General features: G+C 33.1%; 5 protein-coding genes and 1 non-coding gene across 7 annotated transcripts; 5 read left to right on the forward strand and 1 right to left on the reverse strand.

Annotated features, from left to right (window-relative positions):
• The first annotated feature begins 905 nt into the window (after positions 1 to 905).
• Positions 906 to 3088, forward strand: LOC129873595 (basic endochitinase-like). Its single transcript, XM_055948720.1, has 3 exons — positions 906 to 1218; positions 2057 to 2210; positions 2515 to 3088. Exons 1-3 carry the CDS (start codon positions 954 to 956, stop codon positions 2885 to 2887), a joined length of 792 nt encoding a protein of 263 aa, XP_055804695.1. The 5' UTR covers positions 906 to 953; the 3' UTR covers positions 2888 to 3088.
• A 787-nt stretch (positions 3089 to 3875) lies between these two features.
• Positions 3876 to 6000, forward strand: LOC129875003 (pentatricopeptide repeat-containing protein At2g17670). Of its 2 annotated transcripts, none has more exons than XM_055950429.1 (2): positions 3876 to 5421; positions 5723 to 6000. In XM_055950429.1, the coding sequence occupies exon 1, from the start codon at positions 4012 to 4014 to the stop codon at positions 5407 to 5409; it is 1398 nt and encodes a 465-aa protein (XP_055806404.1). In that variant the 5' UTR covers positions 3876 to 4011; the 3' UTR covers positions 5410 to 5421; positions 5723 to 6000. The 2 variants fall into 2 exon arrangements, with proteins under 2 accessions (XP_055806404.1, XP_055806403.1); XM_055950428.1 differs by having other exon boundaries at positions 5735 to 6000.
• A 2311-nt stretch (positions 6001 to 8311) lies between these two features.
• On the forward strand, positions 8312 to 9187 carry LOC129872074 (uncharacterized). Its single transcript, XM_055946928.1, has one exon. It carries the CDS (start codon positions 8312 to 8314, stop codon positions 9185 to 9187), a length of 876 nt encoding a protein of 291 aa, XP_055802903.1.
• A 5127-nt stretch (positions 9188 to 14314) lies between these two features.
• On the forward strand, positions 14315 to 15205 carry LOC129872708 (uncharacterized). The gene has a single exon (XM_055947630.1). It carries the CDS (start codon positions 14315 to 14317, stop codon positions 15203 to 15205), a length of 891 nt encoding a protein of 296 aa, XP_055803605.1.
• A 508-nt stretch (positions 15206 to 15713) lies between these two features.
• Positions 15714 to 16324, forward strand: LOC129875141 (stress-induced protein KIN2-like). Its single transcript, XM_055950574.1, has 3 exons — positions 15714 to 15770; positions 16087 to 16155; positions 16250 to 16324. The coding sequence occupies exons 1-3, from the start codon at positions 15714 to 15716 to the stop codon at positions 16322 to 16324; spliced, it is 201 nt and encodes a 66-aa protein (XP_055806549.1).
• Positions 16325 to 18245: 1921 nt separating this feature from the next.
• Positions 18246 to 18329, reverse strand: TRNAL-CAA (transfer RNA leucine (anticodon CAA)). Its single transcript has one exon. It is a non-coding gene; the product is annotated as a tRNA-Leu (tRNA).
• Positions 18330 to 18769: the final 440 nt, after the last annotated feature.

Consider the following 18769-nt stretch of genomic DNA (forward strand, 5'->3'; position numbering starts at 1 on the left):
AAAATTATATCAAACACAAGTTCGCTAGTGTAAACATGAAGATGCAGTCCAATGGTAAATTCCAACTGGTGTTCTATTTATTCAAGTTTTGTGCATTGAGAGGGTTAATAATTATTTATACCACTGGGTCACTTATAAAATAATTATAAATAAATTTTTAAGATAAATTTTTTCATTTTATGTAGTAGTCTTTGATTGTCATAGAGTTTAAGAAAGAAGTCTATCAAATTATATACTCTCTACCTTTGAGGTACGTAGAAGGTGTGCGTATACTCTACCTTTCCATTATGTGAAATTATACTGGATATGTTGTTGTTGTTGTTGTTGTAGAGTTTAAAAAAGAAAGAAATTCTTTGAAACTTATGATCTAATATAAAGTAAAGTATTGTGACTAAAAATATCTCCTTAAGAGTAAAATAATAAGTTTAACTTAAATTATTTTTAATTATAAAAATGCATGGAGAAAATTATTTTTGGAGCGTCACTCCCAAATGGGCCCTGAGTTCACAATCCGAATTTAGTCGGAGCTCCAATGCAGGCTCTAGACAGCAGTGGGAAACCAAAAAAAAATAATTATAAGATGCATCATTCTTTTCGTAACCCAAAAAGAAAAACAAAAATATGTTACATAAAATAGTACATTTTGCCAATATATATATATATATATAGTCATTACATGTGAATGATTATAAAAGAATATCTAGTAGGAACAATTCTAAGTGTTTTCCTCCCAACTTTATCCATAATGATTCATCCAAATTTGATTATAATAAGCAAATTTCACACTCAAAGATAAGTGGAAATGTTGGAATAAGCAGCCACATAAATTTCTCCTTAAATCTCGGTTTGAAAAGTCTATAAACCCCTTCATTCTGTTCCCTATAAATAGCAACCTTACCATGATTCACTCCCAAATAATCACACACAACTAATTGGTCTAAAAGAAGAAAATAATGTTTTGGGCAGTGGTTCTGTTTTGTGTTTTGTCTCTAACAGGAGCATTGGCACAAGATGTTGGTGCTCTTGTTAGTAAAGACATATTTGAGAAAACGCTACTGCATCGCAACGATGCTAATTGTAAAGCCAAAGGATTCTATACTTATGATGCTTTTATAATAGCTGCAAAGTCCTTTGCTGCTTTTGGAACTACTGGAGACACCAACACCCGTAAGAAGGAGATTGCTGCCTTTTTGGCTCAAACTTCTCATGAAACTACCGGTACTATTTTCTTAATTATCCCATTTTGTTACAAGTGGATTTTTCAAAACTTGAAGCGTTTGTCAATAACATTGTCTAACAAAAAAACAGACCATTTTGTTATAAAATCATTTCTACTATTCACAACCTTTTTAAACTGTTGGGCTTTAAAAGATATGAATGAAAAATGAAGAGTTGCGACTCTTGTGAAAAGTTGTGTCCTTTTTGAAGAGTTGCAACTATTATGAAAGGTTGTGAATTTTCAAAGAATTTTGATAAGGCACAATAAACACATGTTCATACTATCTTTTGCTGTCTATAAATAAAAGATTTTCCTCTTCTTTGTATTTTTTAAAAAACTTTTTATTCTGCACAAAAAATTCTAGTATAAGACTGCTGTTATTAAGTGGTTACCTGGCACAGTGATTTTAGATATCGATACACCGGTAAGTAAGATCGTTCTATTCTAGGAGGATATATTCCATTAACCTTGGGTACTTGAGAAAATAATTTCCTTAAGGACACACAAACCATTTAGTAGGCTCAATTTTCTTATTGTCAATATTGTTTATGTTTTTCTTATAGATTCTGTTTTTATTACTAGTTTTAATTTCTGGTTTTGAAAACTTGCTAAAAACTTTATTGCTTATTATTTATGCAAAAGTTTTTGTTCTAGAAAAGTTTTTTGTTCTAATACAAATTGGACAATAGTAACATCCACAACCGTCTATGTATATACATACATGCATGACAAAATTAACGTTATTTCCGATCGATCGAGTATGACACCAATTATTACTAATTAAACTAATTTTACACAAGAATATATATAATAAGTATGAATTATGTTGATAATTAGGGGGGTGGGCAACAGCTCCGGATGGTCCATATTCATGGGGATACTGCTTCAAGCAAGAACAAGGCAACCCTCCAGATTACTGTGTTGCAAATCAGCAGTGGCCTTGTGCTCCTGGTAAAAAATACTTCGGTCGAGGTCCCATCCAAATATCCTAGTAAGTATAATTTTTTTGTTTTAATTTATGTACCAAATTATCTGTTTTATTTTTCTAAGGCGCTAATTCTAAATGTTATGAATGGTTACACTATAATAATCTTTTATTATTAGCTTATAAGTTATCCGCCTTATTTTTTGTGGACATAGTTATCTCCACGTGACATGATAGTATAAAGAAATCTCTGTTGCGAAATCGAATTTATCTGAATGTACGTAATTTCCACTCGAATTCATAAATATATGTGCAAGAATATACTAAATAAAAAGTAGTTAACTCAATTATGAATTTTAATGACATGCAGCAACTACAACTATGGACCAGCAGGAAAAGCCATAGGAGTTGACTTGTTAAAAAATCCAGATGCTGTTGCAAATGACCCAGTAGTTTCATTCAAGACAGCCTTTTGGTTCTGGATGACAGCCCAGAGACCAAAACCATCGGCCCATGATGTTATTACTGGTACATGGAGACCAACAAGAGCTGATACGTCTGCTGGTCGTGTCCCTGGCTATGGTTTAATCACCAACATCATTAACGGAGGAATAGAATGTGGTAAAGGTTCTAATCAAAATATGGAGAATAGAATTGGATTTTACAAGAGATACTGTCAGATTCTTGGAGTCAACCCAGGCAACAATTTGGACTGTGCTAAACAAAGGCCTTTTGGGCAGTAGTAGACCATACCCTTATAGAAGTTAATCCTCTAATTTATTTATACTACTAGTTAAGTCGCTACCATATATATGCGTGTGTACTTTTGTGTTGCATCATGAAGCGTAAATAAAGTTTGGTCCATCCAAACCAACATCCCTTGTCTATCTATGTATTACTACGTTATATAGTGAATAATATTCCAGTGCTTAATTTGTGTGTGATGTGTGTTCTCTTCGTGGTGATTGGTGAGACTTTATCGAAATGATTTAAGTTATTCGCTATAAGTCTGATACAAGTATTAATGACTGATAAGGAAAAAAAAATAGTTATTCGCTATAAGAAATTATCATTATTAGCGCTAATACAAAGCTTATTAGATACGTAAATTTAAATTTATCTTTTTGAATTATCAGCACCAATACATAGAATTTAAACTCTAATCAAGAATTAGACTACATTAACGGAACTTATGAAAAGATAAATCGACAATAAAATGGCCAAGATAGTGATTAATTCGACAAAGAAAGGACGAATTAGAGTTTTTTTTTAATTTTAATTGGAGAAAATGAGCATTTTCAGAAGACCGCTGCTATAAACATGAACTTATAGTTTGAAAAAACTAAATGTGCATATTTCCATGAGATCTTTACACAAATAGCTCGTTAGATTCACTATTTACTTTTCTAGCCGATATACATAAATTATACATTAATATGTATGAATTACACATATATTATACATCTGACGGCTATTTTTAGTTTAAGTGATTGAATGAACTGCTATTTAGGTTAATTCTTCTATTTTCGTTTGGTGCTTATATAGCCACTTACTTTCTTTCCAATTCAAAATCATTTTTTTATTGACAAAAGTATTTGTCTCTCTACTACTACTAATTCTAATTGAGCCATGTATGCCGTGGTTGTAAGTAGGAAAATGGGCCTTTTCCAACCTAATGGGCCTCTATGGGCCAAGGTCATTGTCTGACAAAAAAGACCCGTATCTGTACTCTGCAGTTCTTCTTAGGCATGACGGAGATCGAAATGATAAACCCTTGTAGAACCCTAATTTAGTCCTCACAACTAACAGAAGGAAGAACTGAAAGAGTTTGAAGAACAAGAACAAAGAAGAAGAAGAAGCTGAGAAGATGGGGAAACTACCACCTTCCTTAAGGTCAGCTAACTTTGCTGTAAACACACTCATCAAAACTCCATCTCCATCCCCACCTCCTACCTCAAAACCCCATTATTATCCCAAAAAATCACAATCACTCAAGAAAAAACCAACATCAAATACTGAACCCCAACTTCCATCTATTGTAGCATTTGATTCTACATCTCTTTCAGATGCTAAAACCCTTTTCAATTCTCTAATTTCCAATACCAGAAACAACGCCCCTTCAGACAATAAATTTTATAATGCAATCCTTCAATCATTTTCCTCCAATTCAACTCTCCAAGATTCAATCTTTTTCCTTAATCACATGATCAAGGCTCACCCTCCTTTCTCCCCTGACAGGTTTACTTACCATGTTCTCCTCATTCAATCTTGTAAGTCTGTTGACCTTTCTCTATCCCCTGTTCATCAGGTTCTCAATCTTATGACTACCAATGGTTTCCCTCCTAATAAGGTCTCCACAGACATTGCTGTGAGGACCCTTTGCTCTTCGGGCCACGAAGAGCAAGCTATTGAGCTGGTGAAAGAACTTTCATCCAAAGATTCTCCGCCCGATACGTATACTTACAATTTTATTGTCAGGCATCTATGCAAGAACAGGCCTTTGAGTACTATGAATAACTTTATTAAAGAAATGAGGGAGGGTTTTGATATAAAGCCTGATCTTGTTACATATACAATTATGATTGACAATGTTTGTAATAGTAAAAATCTTAGGGAAGCGACTAGATTGTTGGGGGTGTTGAGTGAGGAAGGCTATAAGCCTGATTGCTATGTTTATAATACAATTATGAAGGGTTATTGTATGTTAAGTCAAGGGGGAGAAGTGTTAGGTGTATACAAGAAAATGCAGGAGGAAGGAGTAAAGCCTGACCTTGTGACATATAATACATTGATCTATGGATTGTCTAAGTCGGGAAGGGTGAAAGATGCTAAGAAGTTTTTGAATGTTATGATGGAGGAAGGCCATATTCCAGATGCAGTCACGTATACTTCGTTAATGAATGGGATGTGTAGAGAAGGAGATCCACTAGGGGCGGTGTCTTTGTTGGAGAAAATGGAAGCACGGGGTTGTGCTCCTAATTCGTGTACATATAATACATTGCTTCATGGATTATGTAAGGCAAGGTTGTTAGATAAGGGAATGAAACTGTATGATGTTATGAAGCAGAATGGTATGAAGCTTGAGACAGGATCTTATGGAACTTTTCTCAGAGCACTCTGTCGGAATGGCAGAGTAGCAGAAGCTTATGAAGTTTTTGATTATGCAATAGAGAGCAAGAGTTTGACTGATGTTGCTGCTTATACAACATTGGAGAGCACTTTGAAGTGGCTTAAGAAGGCTAGAGACCAGGGACTTGTCATTTGACCTCCATTGCTGGTATTCTGATTCATCTGAAGTGTTTTACTTCTTCGTGGGCATTGTTAATCTTGCTTAGAGATTTGTCACTTCTCCAAATGCTCCTCTATGGGCTTGAGAAGTCTAATCATTTGATCCTTTTAATGTACTTTTTCATGTTATGAAATACACAGGAGTGTTTGAATTAATTGTACATATGGCAGGAAGTATGTGTTTGAATTAATTGTAAATATAACGGGAGTTCTCAAGCTGGGAGAGTATGGAACATTACCTATTTCCAATTATTTAGAAAATTTATTGGGTACCTACTAACTCCCACTAGCAATTAGCATAGGTACCGGTAACTCTGCCTACCAAGGCTTATGGAGTTGAGAAGAAATCCCGTCTACGCTGGGATTTGAACTGGTCTCAGCATTCTCCCACCACTTCATAAACTACTAAGTCACACCCTTGGTGTTGTTTAGACCTTCATCCTTGCAGCTATGAAAGATGAAAAGTCAAACTTCAACATGATAGGGGGCAAAAGGTTTATTTTCCAATTTTTTTATAGTAGTGTAATCAAGACTCTTATGTTCCTAGGGATCTGTCAATGTTATTACTCCTGGTAGTCTGGGTCATGAAATCTCTCAAATACCGAAGAAAGTACTTTTGGCCTTTCTGTTCTTTCTTTAACTTGATTTTCCTATCTTATGCCTCTTGATAATTGTCATTGTAGCCCGAATGGTGCTAGAGGAGCACATATCAGGCTGATGATAATTCACAATGTTTTACCTGGAATCTTTAACCTGGCAAAGATTATTCTTCTTAAACACTTTGCTGAATCCTTGTTTGTTTCTTGCCAGTGCCAGTCATTCTGCTTTGATAATCATTTGAAGCATGTGATCAGTGGATTTATGCCTAATTTAGTTTCGCCTGGCACAAATGTAGAACACTAGATTGAACGAATGATTTGCCTGCTGGTAAAGCTTTGATCATCTCCCAACATGCTGTACTGCCTGTGTTTGGGAGCGTTTCATAACTTTTACTAACTATACCTAGTCTAGTTGTGCGCTTGTTTGAAAATCTTTGAACTGAACATGGGTATAGCATCTTAAAATATCTAATTAGGTCAATAACTAGCCTTCTCGTTATGCAAAGAGTTGGAATGGCAGGAAGTGAACCGAAGAGGTCGACTGACAGCTCAACTCTGTAATTCTCCAATTTGGTTCTCTGTTGCTTTTTGTATTGTTGTAGCTTTTGGTGTTTGAAATTTGCTACTCCCATGAGCCCATAAAACGAATTAGTCTGAACTACATTGACATCGATTCTAAACTAGACTCCACCCTAGTATTGGACCAAATTTTTACTCCCAAACAGCGTCCCAAGGCCCAAAAATTGTTTGGATGAAGCAAATGGCAAGCTGGGCTGGTTAGAACTGTCCGGGCCACCAAAAGCAGGCTACATCATCCTGAATTGCTCCATTTCATGTATGATTCAATCACATGTTAATGTCTCTTGTTTCCATGGGATTTGCGAACACGAAATCTTCTTGATTGTCTGTTGGTTTCTTTGCAGAGCACTGGAAAAAATATTAAAAATGCATGCAATATGTATATACATGGATAAGGTTCTAATGCTCTGTATTTTCTGACAATGAAATCTCATGTGCTCTTTATTATCCTTAGGTTTCAGTGTACCTCTGTGCCAATGGGGTGTCTTGGTTTATCATTTTATTTCTTATGATAGACAAGTTCAACTAACTCAACCCCAAAAGCTAGCTCGTGAGGAGAGGTTTGTCCAAGTTCATCTAAGGAGATCAATTTCTCATCTCTACCGATGTGGGACTTCTTAACACTCCCCGCCACGCCCAGATCTCAACTGGAGCGTGAACACTTATAAATGGGGGCCCAACATCGGTGAACAACAAATTGGGATGAGCCTGGCTTTGATACCGATATGGCACCTAGGCATTACTCAGTTTCAAAACCTAGCTCATGAAGAAAGGTTTTCCAAGTGCATAAAAGGAGACCAATCTCCTATCGCTCTATCGATATGGAACTTCTTAACAAGACTATACATCAATTAATATGATTATTATGGTAAAATACTTATATTAATCATTATTTATTAACGGAGGTGAAAAATTTCAAGTGGACAAGTGAAAAATAAAGGGAGTAGTATATTAAATCTTCCTCTGTTGCATTAGTCACCCAACAAATCGCCGCCCTCCTCCATAACAAATCTTTACTATTTGTTTAAACACAATCTCAGCTCAATTTCCAAGATATGATAATTATTTACAACCTAAAGTTATTCTCTGTCTACCCAAAACACAACCCTATTTAATTACCCGTTCAAAATAAATAGAGTAATTCTTGTAATGAAAATGTTTTCCAGCTAAATGATTCCTGTTCACCTAAAACCCTATATCTTGAATGCAACCCTAGGTTGTTATGTGTTAGCTAATTCAAATTTTCCTGATTTTTTAAGATGCATGCAATGTCCACAAACATGTACATTTCCCCATGTATGTTAAAAAAAAATATTTAATTCAACTATACGATTAAAATCCACAAAAAGAGAATCTTGCAGAAATTTGTTGGGGCAAAACAAGGCATAGTACATCTCTAGAGCACTCTCAATACTCAATGATTGAATTTAGAATTCATCCAATTAAGTAATGATTGCGCAAACGTTGCTAATTCTGAGGCCATAAAAAGCAAGGAATAAAAAATTGTAGTATCAAATTGCATATTGTTGGTTAATGACGTAACAAGATTACTAAAAAAAAAAAAATTGTTGCCTAGGTTAGCTGTCACTTGCAAAATTAATTCGGAAAAAGGTGATGTCCCTATAAATAGATTCTTGAATCATTTAATTTGTTACATCAAAAAACAAGGAAACCTTTCTTCCAAAACAAATTACAAAAACCATGACAATCTCATCTAAATCTAAAAGTCTATTATTTCCTATTAGATCCATTAGCTTGCCTACAAGATTACATCCTAATGGCCTAAAAATTGAAGATGAATTAAACAGGCTGAAAAACTCTGAAACGTCGTCGCATAGTGAAGAAACAATTCAGGCTGGTATTGTTGGGCTTGTAGAATTATACAATTCCTTTCAGGAACTAATCCAGTGTCCAAACACACAAAAAACTCTTGTCCAACATCAAAATGGGGCTTTTGTAGAAGAGGCATTAGAGGGATCACTTGAGTTACTTGACTCATGTGCTACAATTAGAAACTTATTTTGTACTATTAAGGAACAAGTGCAACATCTACAGTCAGCCTTACGACGAAAAGGCGGAGATTCAAGCATTGAAAGGGACATTGGAAATTATTATATCCTCAGGAAGAAAATGAAAAAGGAGATCGGAAAAAACTTGAGGAAATTGAAACATATGGAGAACAGAGTTGGATCATCTCTGTTTTTGGACATTGAGCAACACTTAAGACAAGTAACAGGAATAACTATATCAGTTTTTAAAGCCCTCTTGGTATTTTTGTCCTGCCAAGATACAAAAATTAAGCCTAGAGGATGGTCAATGATTTCGAAATTGATGATCACAAAATCAGCGTCTTGTCAAAGTAGCCAATTTTTTAATGACCTGGGGAATGTTGATGTAGCTCTTGGCGATCTTCGCGAAGAGATCAAGAGCAGTGATGCTAAAGTTGATGTCAATATTGCACAAAGGAGATTACAGATGCTTGATGACAACATAAAGGGATTTGAAGCTGGATTAGAAAGTTTGTATAAGCAATTGATCCAAACTAGAGTTTCATTTCTTAATGTTTTAGCACTTTAAGAAACACAATCTCTTGTACATATATAAGAGTTTGACAAGGTTATACACAAATTTTGTTATAGTGAAGAAGAGTAATTCAGACAAAAGTTATAATCAAATCTTAACTTTGAGATCAGATTAGTACATCTTCGTGTTTTGTGTTTCATATTTTACGGTATCATGTCCCTAATTGTTTACTAGTCCTTCAGTCTCATATTATATGTCGCAATCTCATTTACATGTTTTTTAAGAAATATTAATTAAGAAGGGTTTTAAATTATTTTACTCTTTATTGATATTTGAACAATCATAACATCACCTATAATTAAGATTTTTGTTGTTTTGAAGAACAATAACTATTAAGGATAAAATAAAAAAAAAAAATTAATTTTAACTTAAATTTCTTATTTGACATAACGGATCCAAGTTGGGACTATCTGAATTGGTCACGGGCTAGTCTTCAAATAAATCGGGCCGGGTTGAGCCACTTGAAATTTTGGGATCTTAACATTTTTAGTCACATTTCACCCTCTTAGGCGTGATAATTTGTAGTCATCTCCGGTGTATACTCAAAACTATAACAAAAATTATATAGTGATTATACATTTCTAACCTTTATTTTTTTTGAAAAAAAAATCCTTTCAATTCTATTTATTTTTAAAAATATGAAAAATAAACTGTATGGGGCTTTCTACGTGGCTACGCCTCCCCCTTGTAAAACAATTGATTGATAACAATCTATGTTAATATATGATAATCCAATAATTAGAAAGATGGTCTAAAAAAGGGTTTTAGTTTTTTTATATCTCAAACTAGTATTCTATAATCTATAGTTTATATGCATGTTCCAGAGACCAGAATCCATGAATTTGAAAGTACTACTAATAATTGTTATCCATCCTTGCTGTAAAGCAAATAAATTCTGTACTGATAATTGGAATAAGATAGATATTTAGCCAGCAGTGCTTCAGATTTGGTTAATGTATAATCAAAGTACAATGAATTAAGCTCAAATAATCATTTGCACTTAACAATAAATTAAACCACAAGCATGAATTGCGTTGGTTGTTTTAATAGTTTGTAACCATTTGAGTAGAATCCTTAATCAATATCTTGACCTGCTAAAGGACAATGTCTTGTACGATTATGTGAGATTGAAGCCATAGAAAAAACGGTAGAAGACAAGAACTTTTTTGTTTAATTATTTTCTAGTCTTCTGGAGAACAATTAGCAATTTACTTAATTAGCACAGGACTAATTTATGGAAAAAAACACACATGATAATGACAATCACATTGGGAACAGGATGACCATTGTTAATAAAACATGCTCAACTATTTTAGTTTTTGTTGTCCAAATTAAGGTTCATGGATTTACGATCGATGAATGCTAACTGCGTCATTTGTCTTAATTATATGAATTTATCTACAAGGAACAATTAATTGTTGGGACAAGAAAATTACTACACAATTTAGTCTGATCAATCCTAACATTGAACCTGATCATAGAAGGACAAAATCGTATCTTTGTAAATCCACTTCCATTAGCAAAAAGGGTTGTTAAATAGAAACTATGCTATATATAATATGGTGCTTCATTCTTTTATAATGACAATAGAGGGAGTAGAGAGTCATGAATTCTAATGAGAGAATTTTAAAAAAAATAGAATGATGAGATAATATTTGGGATTCAAACCTACAACATAAAACAATTTTAACCTATAGGTATAAAATTAGCTTATGAAAATATAACTCATCTATTTATTAGCTCAGCTCATTTGAGTTCAATCTATTTCATCTCATAAAAAATTGAACTGACGCTTCACTAATTTGCCTAATTTAGTTCTGATCCCCAACATTTATATCCATTTTGAAAATCTTTTTGAGATTCAGTTAATTAAAAAAGAAAAAGCTATAGAGATCGTAAAGCTTCGATTCAGTAACCTCTGGAGTTTGAACCGTTTTAATTACTACACCATGGCTTGATAAATAGAACTATTACGAATGGATGTTTCCATTTTTTACATGCCGTTACCATCACTAAATATTATTCTGCATACGACTCTGACTAAAATTAACTCTCTTATGTTAAGGAGATTCAATGGTTAATTAATTTGTATATATATGCGAAAAAAATTTGTTTTAATCTTATTTTGTACAATATAATTTTGGACAATGATTGTAGAGTATAGCTCCATCCCTGAGTAGTACAGTAATGATCACAAAAAGCAGATCAGAATTTTTCAGTCATGGTTCTAAAATAAAATTAGGCAGATGAGATAGAGGAAGGAATTTGATTTGTTTAAAATAATGTAGAGTGTCACCTGAAGCAGCTACACCTTTCTGTCATCACATGCAGTTCAAGGTAAAATATTAACTGTGGTAGTGGATGTGTCCACAGGTGTATCTTTCCACAGAAAATGGGCCAAATAAATATTATTGGCCATTAGAGTCTTTGTTTGATATTGGCTATTCAAAATCTACCACTGTTTAAGACCTGCTCCATTGAATTTCTTACCATGCAAATTAAAATCATTCAATTCTTTGAATTTGTTTTCATTATATTCTTGGTACGTACGGTACTATCCAGCAAAAATGATTAGCGGCCAGCTATATATTTATTGAAAGTTGACTGATTTTAAGTTGTGGTCAGAAAAATTAGTTTGATAATTTTACCTGCAATTGTATATACTATGACTTGAATGATCTTGCATCTATGTAATTAAACCAAACAAAGATGCATGTTTATTTCTTTTTGACATATCGATTCGTCGTTTACATGCACAACAAGAGTAAGTGGTGTTGGGTTTGCCCTGACTTTTCTTGTATAATTAGGTTTTCCTTTTCCTAAAAGGAAAACACAATGTCTCCATATTTGGCTAGTCCTTTTTCTTATAGGAAAAGGTTTATGACTTTATAAATAGAGGTTTATTCCTTCTAACTTGGTAGCATTCACAATGTAGTCCTAGGGGCTTTGAGAGTTTTGTGAAGGGAGAGAAATTGTGAGACACAAGTGATACGTTATTACTTGTGTGAACCTCTTTTTATTCCGAGTGAATTGTGTGAGGTTATTTCTCTCGATTATTTGTACTCTCATATTTTATAGTGGATTGCTCATCTCCTCTTGTGGACGTAGGTTAGTTGATCGAACCACGTTAAATATTTGTGTCTCTTATGGTATATTTCTCATTTGTCTTCTTACTCATGGTCATTCAAGGTTTGCTTTGCTAGATTCCGCATGACACCTAATTATTTTCGGTCCCAACAAGTGGTGCATTGGTGGGACTGTTCCACCTTTAATCAGAGGTCTCGGATTCGATCCCTGGATATGACTAAAATCTTGTTAGGAGAACCACCCTCGAATGGCCCTGTAATGCACGATTTAAATTTAGACAAGGCTCCGTGGTCTTTGGACACCGAGTGAAAACAAAAAAAAATAAAAAATTAACGTGCACAACGGAAAATGGTCATACAATAGAAAAGAAGAAAGTTCTTCGTCATACTTGTGCCCTTCGTTTGTCAAAAAGTCGGGACATTGATTCGCCTCAACATTGATTCGCCTCTCTCCAAGTGTGTATAATAGAGATTTGCTAATATATATTCAACAAGCATCTTTTGATATCTCGAATATCATAGCCAATCATTTTTTATGATCATTAAAGATCCCTTTAAAAGTGATATTTTTAGATTGTTTTGACACTATCATCGATGTTCGATGTTCTTCCTGCACCTGGGAAAAACCAAGCAATTAGTTTGACTTATTTGGAATTATAAGCTTGAATTGGAACTAATTCAACAGTTTTAATTTCCTAGCTTAATTATTACAAGTAATTTGTTTGCATGTAAGCTCGACAGGTAACCACTTCTTTTCGATTAAATTTCTATTCCACTCCTTTTATATATGCCACATAATTAAAATTATAAGTATGGCTCTGAACAAAAGATAAAATCTATAGTATCATCAAGCCAGGTAACTAATGGCTTGGCAATCATAACATCAATTTCACTTTTTAACATAAAGTTATTTCATATATATATATATATATATATATGATGAAATTCCTAGAACGAAGACAAATTATCAAAAGTCTTGAATTGTGATTCCAACTACTGAAGATTTTCATTTTCCGCGGCTAATTTGTTTTATGCCATTAAGAAGTATAATGAATAATTAACACTTAATCAACATGCAATATCCGCATTCTATTTAGCCGGAAATACTACAACTATTTAGGTGTAAAACCGTCCTTAATTAATTCTTTCTTTACAGAAGAATTATGCCATGTATGTACGGTCATTTGACACTGAAAGTCAACCTAATTAAATAAAAAACGTCTTCTTGTTTATGTTATGTTCTATTTTCTTAACGTGCTTTCCTACCCTTCTGCTAAAAAGTTAGCATGATTAAGCTATAAAAATCACATGATAATGACAGACATCAAGACAAAGAATGTTTACGGTTGATTAAACATCACCTAATTGATTTTAGATTCATGTCTAATGATGTTTAGTTGATTAAACATCACCTAAGGACAGTTTAGACTTTGATTGATTTAATTACTGCTTTATTGATCAATAGTTCCGGAAGTTGTATAAAGAGAACAGTTTTACAGTAATCACTATTTAGAGTTTACAAAAGATTGTATTAAAAAAAACACAAAATCCAGTATCTCATTATTTGTATTTTTCTTGGTGAAATGAAGAGTTTACTAATTGGGACATGTTTAGGTTTGCTTTCTTTGTATCCAGCAAGAATGATAAGCCAGCTAGTGATGTTGAAACATTTTAGAGTTGTAGTAGGAATAACTACAAAAAGATGCCATTTTACTAATTTCAACTCTCAGGCAGTGAGGCCGGTTTCACATAATGATTGGGGCGGCAACAATATAACTATTCTCAATATGAGAATATCACTATTGGAGAAAGGGACTAGAGCCTAATGTTACCTATTTTAGACCAATAAATAAAACAAATCTACACTGCCGGCTGTTGGCTACTACACCAATAAACATCACTACAATTATTGAAAAAATTAGAAAGATACATAATTCCACATAGATATATAAGTAGAGGTAAGCATCATTCTCTAGCATTCACTTGATAACTGAGTTTCTTTCATCATTAGCTAACCTAATAGTTACACATAGAGATGGCTAATTCAAGTCATGTTAGGTCCGTTAGCTTTCCTTCGCGTTCACAGCCAGAGTATCTCAGAGTTGAGATTGAGCTAAATAGGTTCAAAACATGGCAATCCTCATCAATTTCTTCAACAACAACCCCTCTTAGTTTAAACACCATTCAAGAAGGTCTTGTAGGGCTAGCAGAGTTGTATAATTGTGTTCAAGACCTTCTTGAGTCCCCGACAATTCAACAAGCTCTCCTCAAACGTCAAATGGGACGATTAGCAGAGGAAGCACTTGAGGCCTCTGATGGATTAATAGACTTGTGTGGCACGACGAGGGAACTAGTCTTGATGATGAAAGAACAAGTGCAAGATCTCCAATCAACATTGAGGAGAAAAGTAGGAGATTCAAACACACAGAGTTCCTTCAATGCCTATATTAATTTAAGAAAGAAAGTGAAGAAGGATATAGCCAAGAGCCTCAAAGCACTAAAACAAGTAGAAAACAAGATAGAATCATCTACTCAAGTTGATTCAGATCAATCTTTAACTAAGCTATTTGCAGTACTAAGACAAGTATCAATCTTGACCATCTCAATCCAAAGTTCCCAACTTTATTTCTTGTCTTCGCCAGCTTCAAAGGCGAAGAAAAACGGGTGGTCATTGATTACAAAGATGCTTGTAACAAAATCAATGGCTTATAAAGGAGATGAAAAGACAATCAATGAGGTTGAATGCGTTGATTTTGCTCTTTGTTCTTACCTTCACAACAATGATTTTAAAGTTGATGTACCGATGATTAAGAGAAAATTGCAGACATTAAATACTGGTCTTCAGGCTATTGAGGCTGGCACAGAGTGCTTGTCAAGGCTATTAATCAGAAACAGAGTCTGCCTTCTTAACATCCTTACTCCTTAGAATATATTGTATATTAGTCTAATATTTAAGGCATACATTTTTGTAAGGATATGCCTATTCTTGAACACCAATTTTGTAATATTTGGAAGTGAAAGACAATAATAATGAAGTTAACTCGTGCAATTTCTGTACTTGAGTGAATTGAGAAAGTTAATTCTAACTACCATTGAAGTTTGATTAATGTTGTCATGAAGACGCACCCGATTATGAAAAGAAAAAAAAGAACAGTTTTGAAGTGCCAAATGATAATGAGACCTATTCTTCTTGAATTATGTTTTTTCATTAGTACATGGCTAACTTTTCTCAACTGCTTCCTCATATTGAGGCCTAGAATTTGTCTTACCCTTCAACCAAGATTAACAAATGTCAAGCAATGAATGGGTTTCAAGATCTATAAATACCAAAGTTTTCCTAAAACAAAACATCAACAAGAAATTCATAATTTCTTCGACAAATAGTTTGATTTCTCACTCTGTAACATTACTTTCTCAATTACAATCCCAAAATCATGGATAACTCCCAGAACTTGAGCTACAAAGCTGGCCAAGCCAAGGGCCAAGCTCAGGTAATTTACATGCTATTACTTGCACATTCTCACTTTTCTTTTAACATGCTCGCAGATCATTGACGGAACCAGAAATTCTAATAAATGTATTTGAAAACAATTGAAAGAATAACAAATCTTAGATTCGATCCTGTAACATAAAGCAATTTTTGGGTCACCGTTGTGGCTACACTAAGAGTTCCCTTTATGTTGAGGGAATGTATATACATACAAAACTATTTTTATCTTATCAACACATGATTTTAACACAAGTGAAATCTATTCTATTCGGATTATGTAGTTCTGCCCTTGATATATGTTGTTATATATACATCAGGAAAAAGGTAACCAGATGATGGACAGGGCTGCCAATGCTGCACAATCTGCCAAGGAAACAATGCAGGAGGTAATTTGGCCGTTAACATATGTACACACACACTTTTAGCTGATTCATAAAGCAAAAAAATAATGTGTTATATTTGGTTGACGCTTTTTTATAGGCGGGGCAGCAAATGCAGGCCAAGGCACAAGAGGCGACTAATGCAGTTAAAAATGCCACTGGCTTTAACAAATAAACTCCTATTTTCAACCAAATGGGCTCTTTTTTCCCCTTTCAAAAGTTTCAAGTTTCTTATTTTATTTTTTTTACTTTTCAAATTAGGGAAGTAGCTTATGTTGCTTAGGATTGAGTATTGTTGAGAGTTTTCTTGTTTCTGAATTAAAGAAGAAGCTGTGTATAGGTTACATTGTCACAGCTCTCTTTCTTCTTTGTTTCACTCTAATAATATTACTATTGTTTGGTTCTATGTAATTTCCCTACTTTGCATTTCTTGATCACATTATGATTAGCTTTTTTGTCTAACAAATTTATAGCTCATCAGGTCAATTTTACATTTTGAAATCAGATCAGGAGATTAATTAAAATAACTAAAATTAAAAGTTAAATACTCATAAACCATATGACAGATAAAGTAAAGTACAATTTTTCCTCCTACCAAAATATTAATTTACGTTAACTGAACAAAGAAACTGCTAATTAAATCTAAATGTCGATTTGCGCCTTTGCAACTTCTAGTGAACGGTTACTGGTTATCTATAGAAATCGTTTAGTCGATAGAACTGTAATTTACATTGAGTATTAACTCCATTAATTCATATAATTGAAAAATAGCTTCTCCACTATACTTGAAACTAATTTTTTTAATTTTAGTTGTCCACTATAGCTTATCAGAAGAAAACAATTTCTTTTTCCTATTTTATTCTTAAAATTAACTACTTATTCCAAATTATATTTTAAACTTATTAAAGAGTACTATACACCAAATACGAGTATCATAGTATAAATTATGAACTCCATTTATTATTCTTTAGGGGTGCGCAATTTCCATATGGAAGAACAAAAATTAATTGAGAGAGTATTAAAGTATTTATATTATAAATTTTAGTATTTTCCTCTTCACTTTTATATGTCCAATATTTCAAAAATAAATTTTATTTTTAATTGTCACTTTTAACATATATGAAAAGACAATTATTATTATTTTTCCATATTTTACCCTTTACATTAATTATTTATACCCCACATTATTTTCTAAGACCTCATACTAAATATCAAATTAATAGGATAGTATGATAAAATAATTATGTCAATTATTTTTTTTTTTAATAGGTGTGCTAAGTACGAATACGAAAAATAAAAATGAACGGAGGGAATAATTTTTTCTCTCCTCGATCTTAGTAGTTATTAGTTGCATTGAAACAAATGTAAACTGGAAAAACCAAAACAGAAGTAACACTTTGCTGTAGTATTTAAACCTTCATATGTTATTTTTCTAATAAAGATTATTAGGCTTTTTGGTCAAACTTCTAACATAAGCGTATTTTGTTACTGTTCGGAAAACATTTATTTTCTTAATTCACTCATATGGCTGATGGCACCGTCCAAGGAAAACGAGATTATATTGCAAGAACTAATTGCAAATTAATCTTACTCTTTAGGCGAAGATTTTGTTTTGCATTTGTTAAGTGCTCTCCTAATAGCCTACTAATAAGAATTAAGAAAAGCAAGGGAGCATACCCCTGGTATGACGTGATACCTATATTCTTAGTTTAAAATGAATTTCATTCGTCTTGAGAATCCAAAAACTATATTTATTTAATTGATATAAATGAGAAAACATATAAATTATTTTTTTATTGAGTTTGTTTATATTATTCTAATGTGGCTTTATGATATAGGCTAAGTTAATTCTCACGTGAATATGTGATTTAAGTAGAAAATTTGATAAGGATCAATGATGTAATTTTCCTAAAATGATTTATGCCTAGTGCTCTTGAAAAATGTTATTCCATCAAGTAAGCAGTATTTTAAGTAAAAATGCAACCAATTTTTTTTTTGTCGAGATAATTTCTTTTCCGGTTCTAATTGTTCAAAACATATTTGATGAAATTTGGATCTATTTTAAAAGGAGATTGAACTAAAGGGGGGGGGGGAAGTGTCAGAAGTGGGATTTGAACCCACGCCCTCTTACGAAGACCAGAACTTGAGTCTGGCGCCTTAGACCACTCGGCCATCCTGACATTTTGTGATATATTGCTTATTTTAATCATATTAATCCTTTACAGAAAACAAAATAATAGAAAATAAATAACAGGAATAAAAAATGCACAAGAGGTAGAAAAAAACAAAAATAAGCCAATTATAGAACATATGTTCAAATTCAATGTACCATCCCAGTAGAAATTTATTGTAAAATCAAATCAAAGCCCATCTTTCATGTGATGTTTCAATGTAATGGTCATATTAATTTCATGTATAACTTACATAAATCACATAGTGTAAAGAGCTAATTACTATTTTTCTCTATTCTTTTTTATTTTACAAAAATCCCTTAAAAACATGGTAATTCAGATATATTAATTCAGTAATCCGGATACATTAATTGAGGTTTTATGTATCAGCAGGTAACATTTAAAGCATGATACATTGAACATAGAGATAATTTATGAATCAAAATTAA

The sequence above is a fragment of the Solanum dulcamara genome, chromosome 11 (genome assembly GCF_947179165.1).
Source record: "Solanum dulcamara chromosome 11, daSolDulc1.2, whole genome shotgun sequence".
Lineage (NCBI taxonomy): Eukaryota > Viridiplantae > Streptophyta > Magnoliopsida > Solanales > Solanaceae > Solanum > Solanum dulcamara.

Bases quoted from the DNA above. Each gene is read 5' to 3' on its own strand.
- LOC129873595 (XM_055948720.1), top strand. From the start codon at position 954: ATGTTTTGGGCAGTGGTTCTGTTTTGTGTTTTGTCTCTAACAGGAGCA. The intron at 1,219-2,056 runs GTACTATTTTCT...GTTGATAATTAG, and splicing joins AACTTCTCATGAAACTACCG to GGGGGTGGGCAACAGCTCCG. The intron at 2,211-2,514 runs GTAAGTATAATT...AATGACATGCAG, and splicing joins GGTCCCATCCAAATATCCTA to CAACTACAACTATGGACCAG.
- LOC129875141 (XM_055950574.1), top strand. From the start codon at position 15,714: ATGGATAACTCCCAGAACTTGAGCTACAAAGCTGGCCAAGCCAAGGGC. The intron at 15,771-16,086 runs GTAATTTACATG...TATATACATCAG, and splicing joins AAGCCAAGGGCCAAGCTCAG to GAAAAAGGTAACCAGATGAT. The intron at 16,156-16,249 runs GTAATTTGGCCG...GCTTTTTTATAG, and splicing joins CCAAGGAAACAATGCAGGAG to GCGGGGCAGCAAATGCAGGC.
- LOC129872708 (XM_055947630.1), top strand. From the start codon at position 14,315: ATGGCTAATTCAAGTCATGTTAGGTCCGTTAGCTTTCCTTCGCGTTCA.
- LOC129875003 (XM_055950429.1), top strand. From the start codon at position 4,012: ATGGGGAAACTACCACCTTCCTTAAGGTCAGCTAACTTTGCTGTAAAC.
- LOC129872074 (XM_055946928.1), top strand. From the start codon at position 8,312: ATGACAATCTCATCTAAATCTAAAAGTCTATTATTTCCTATTAGATCC.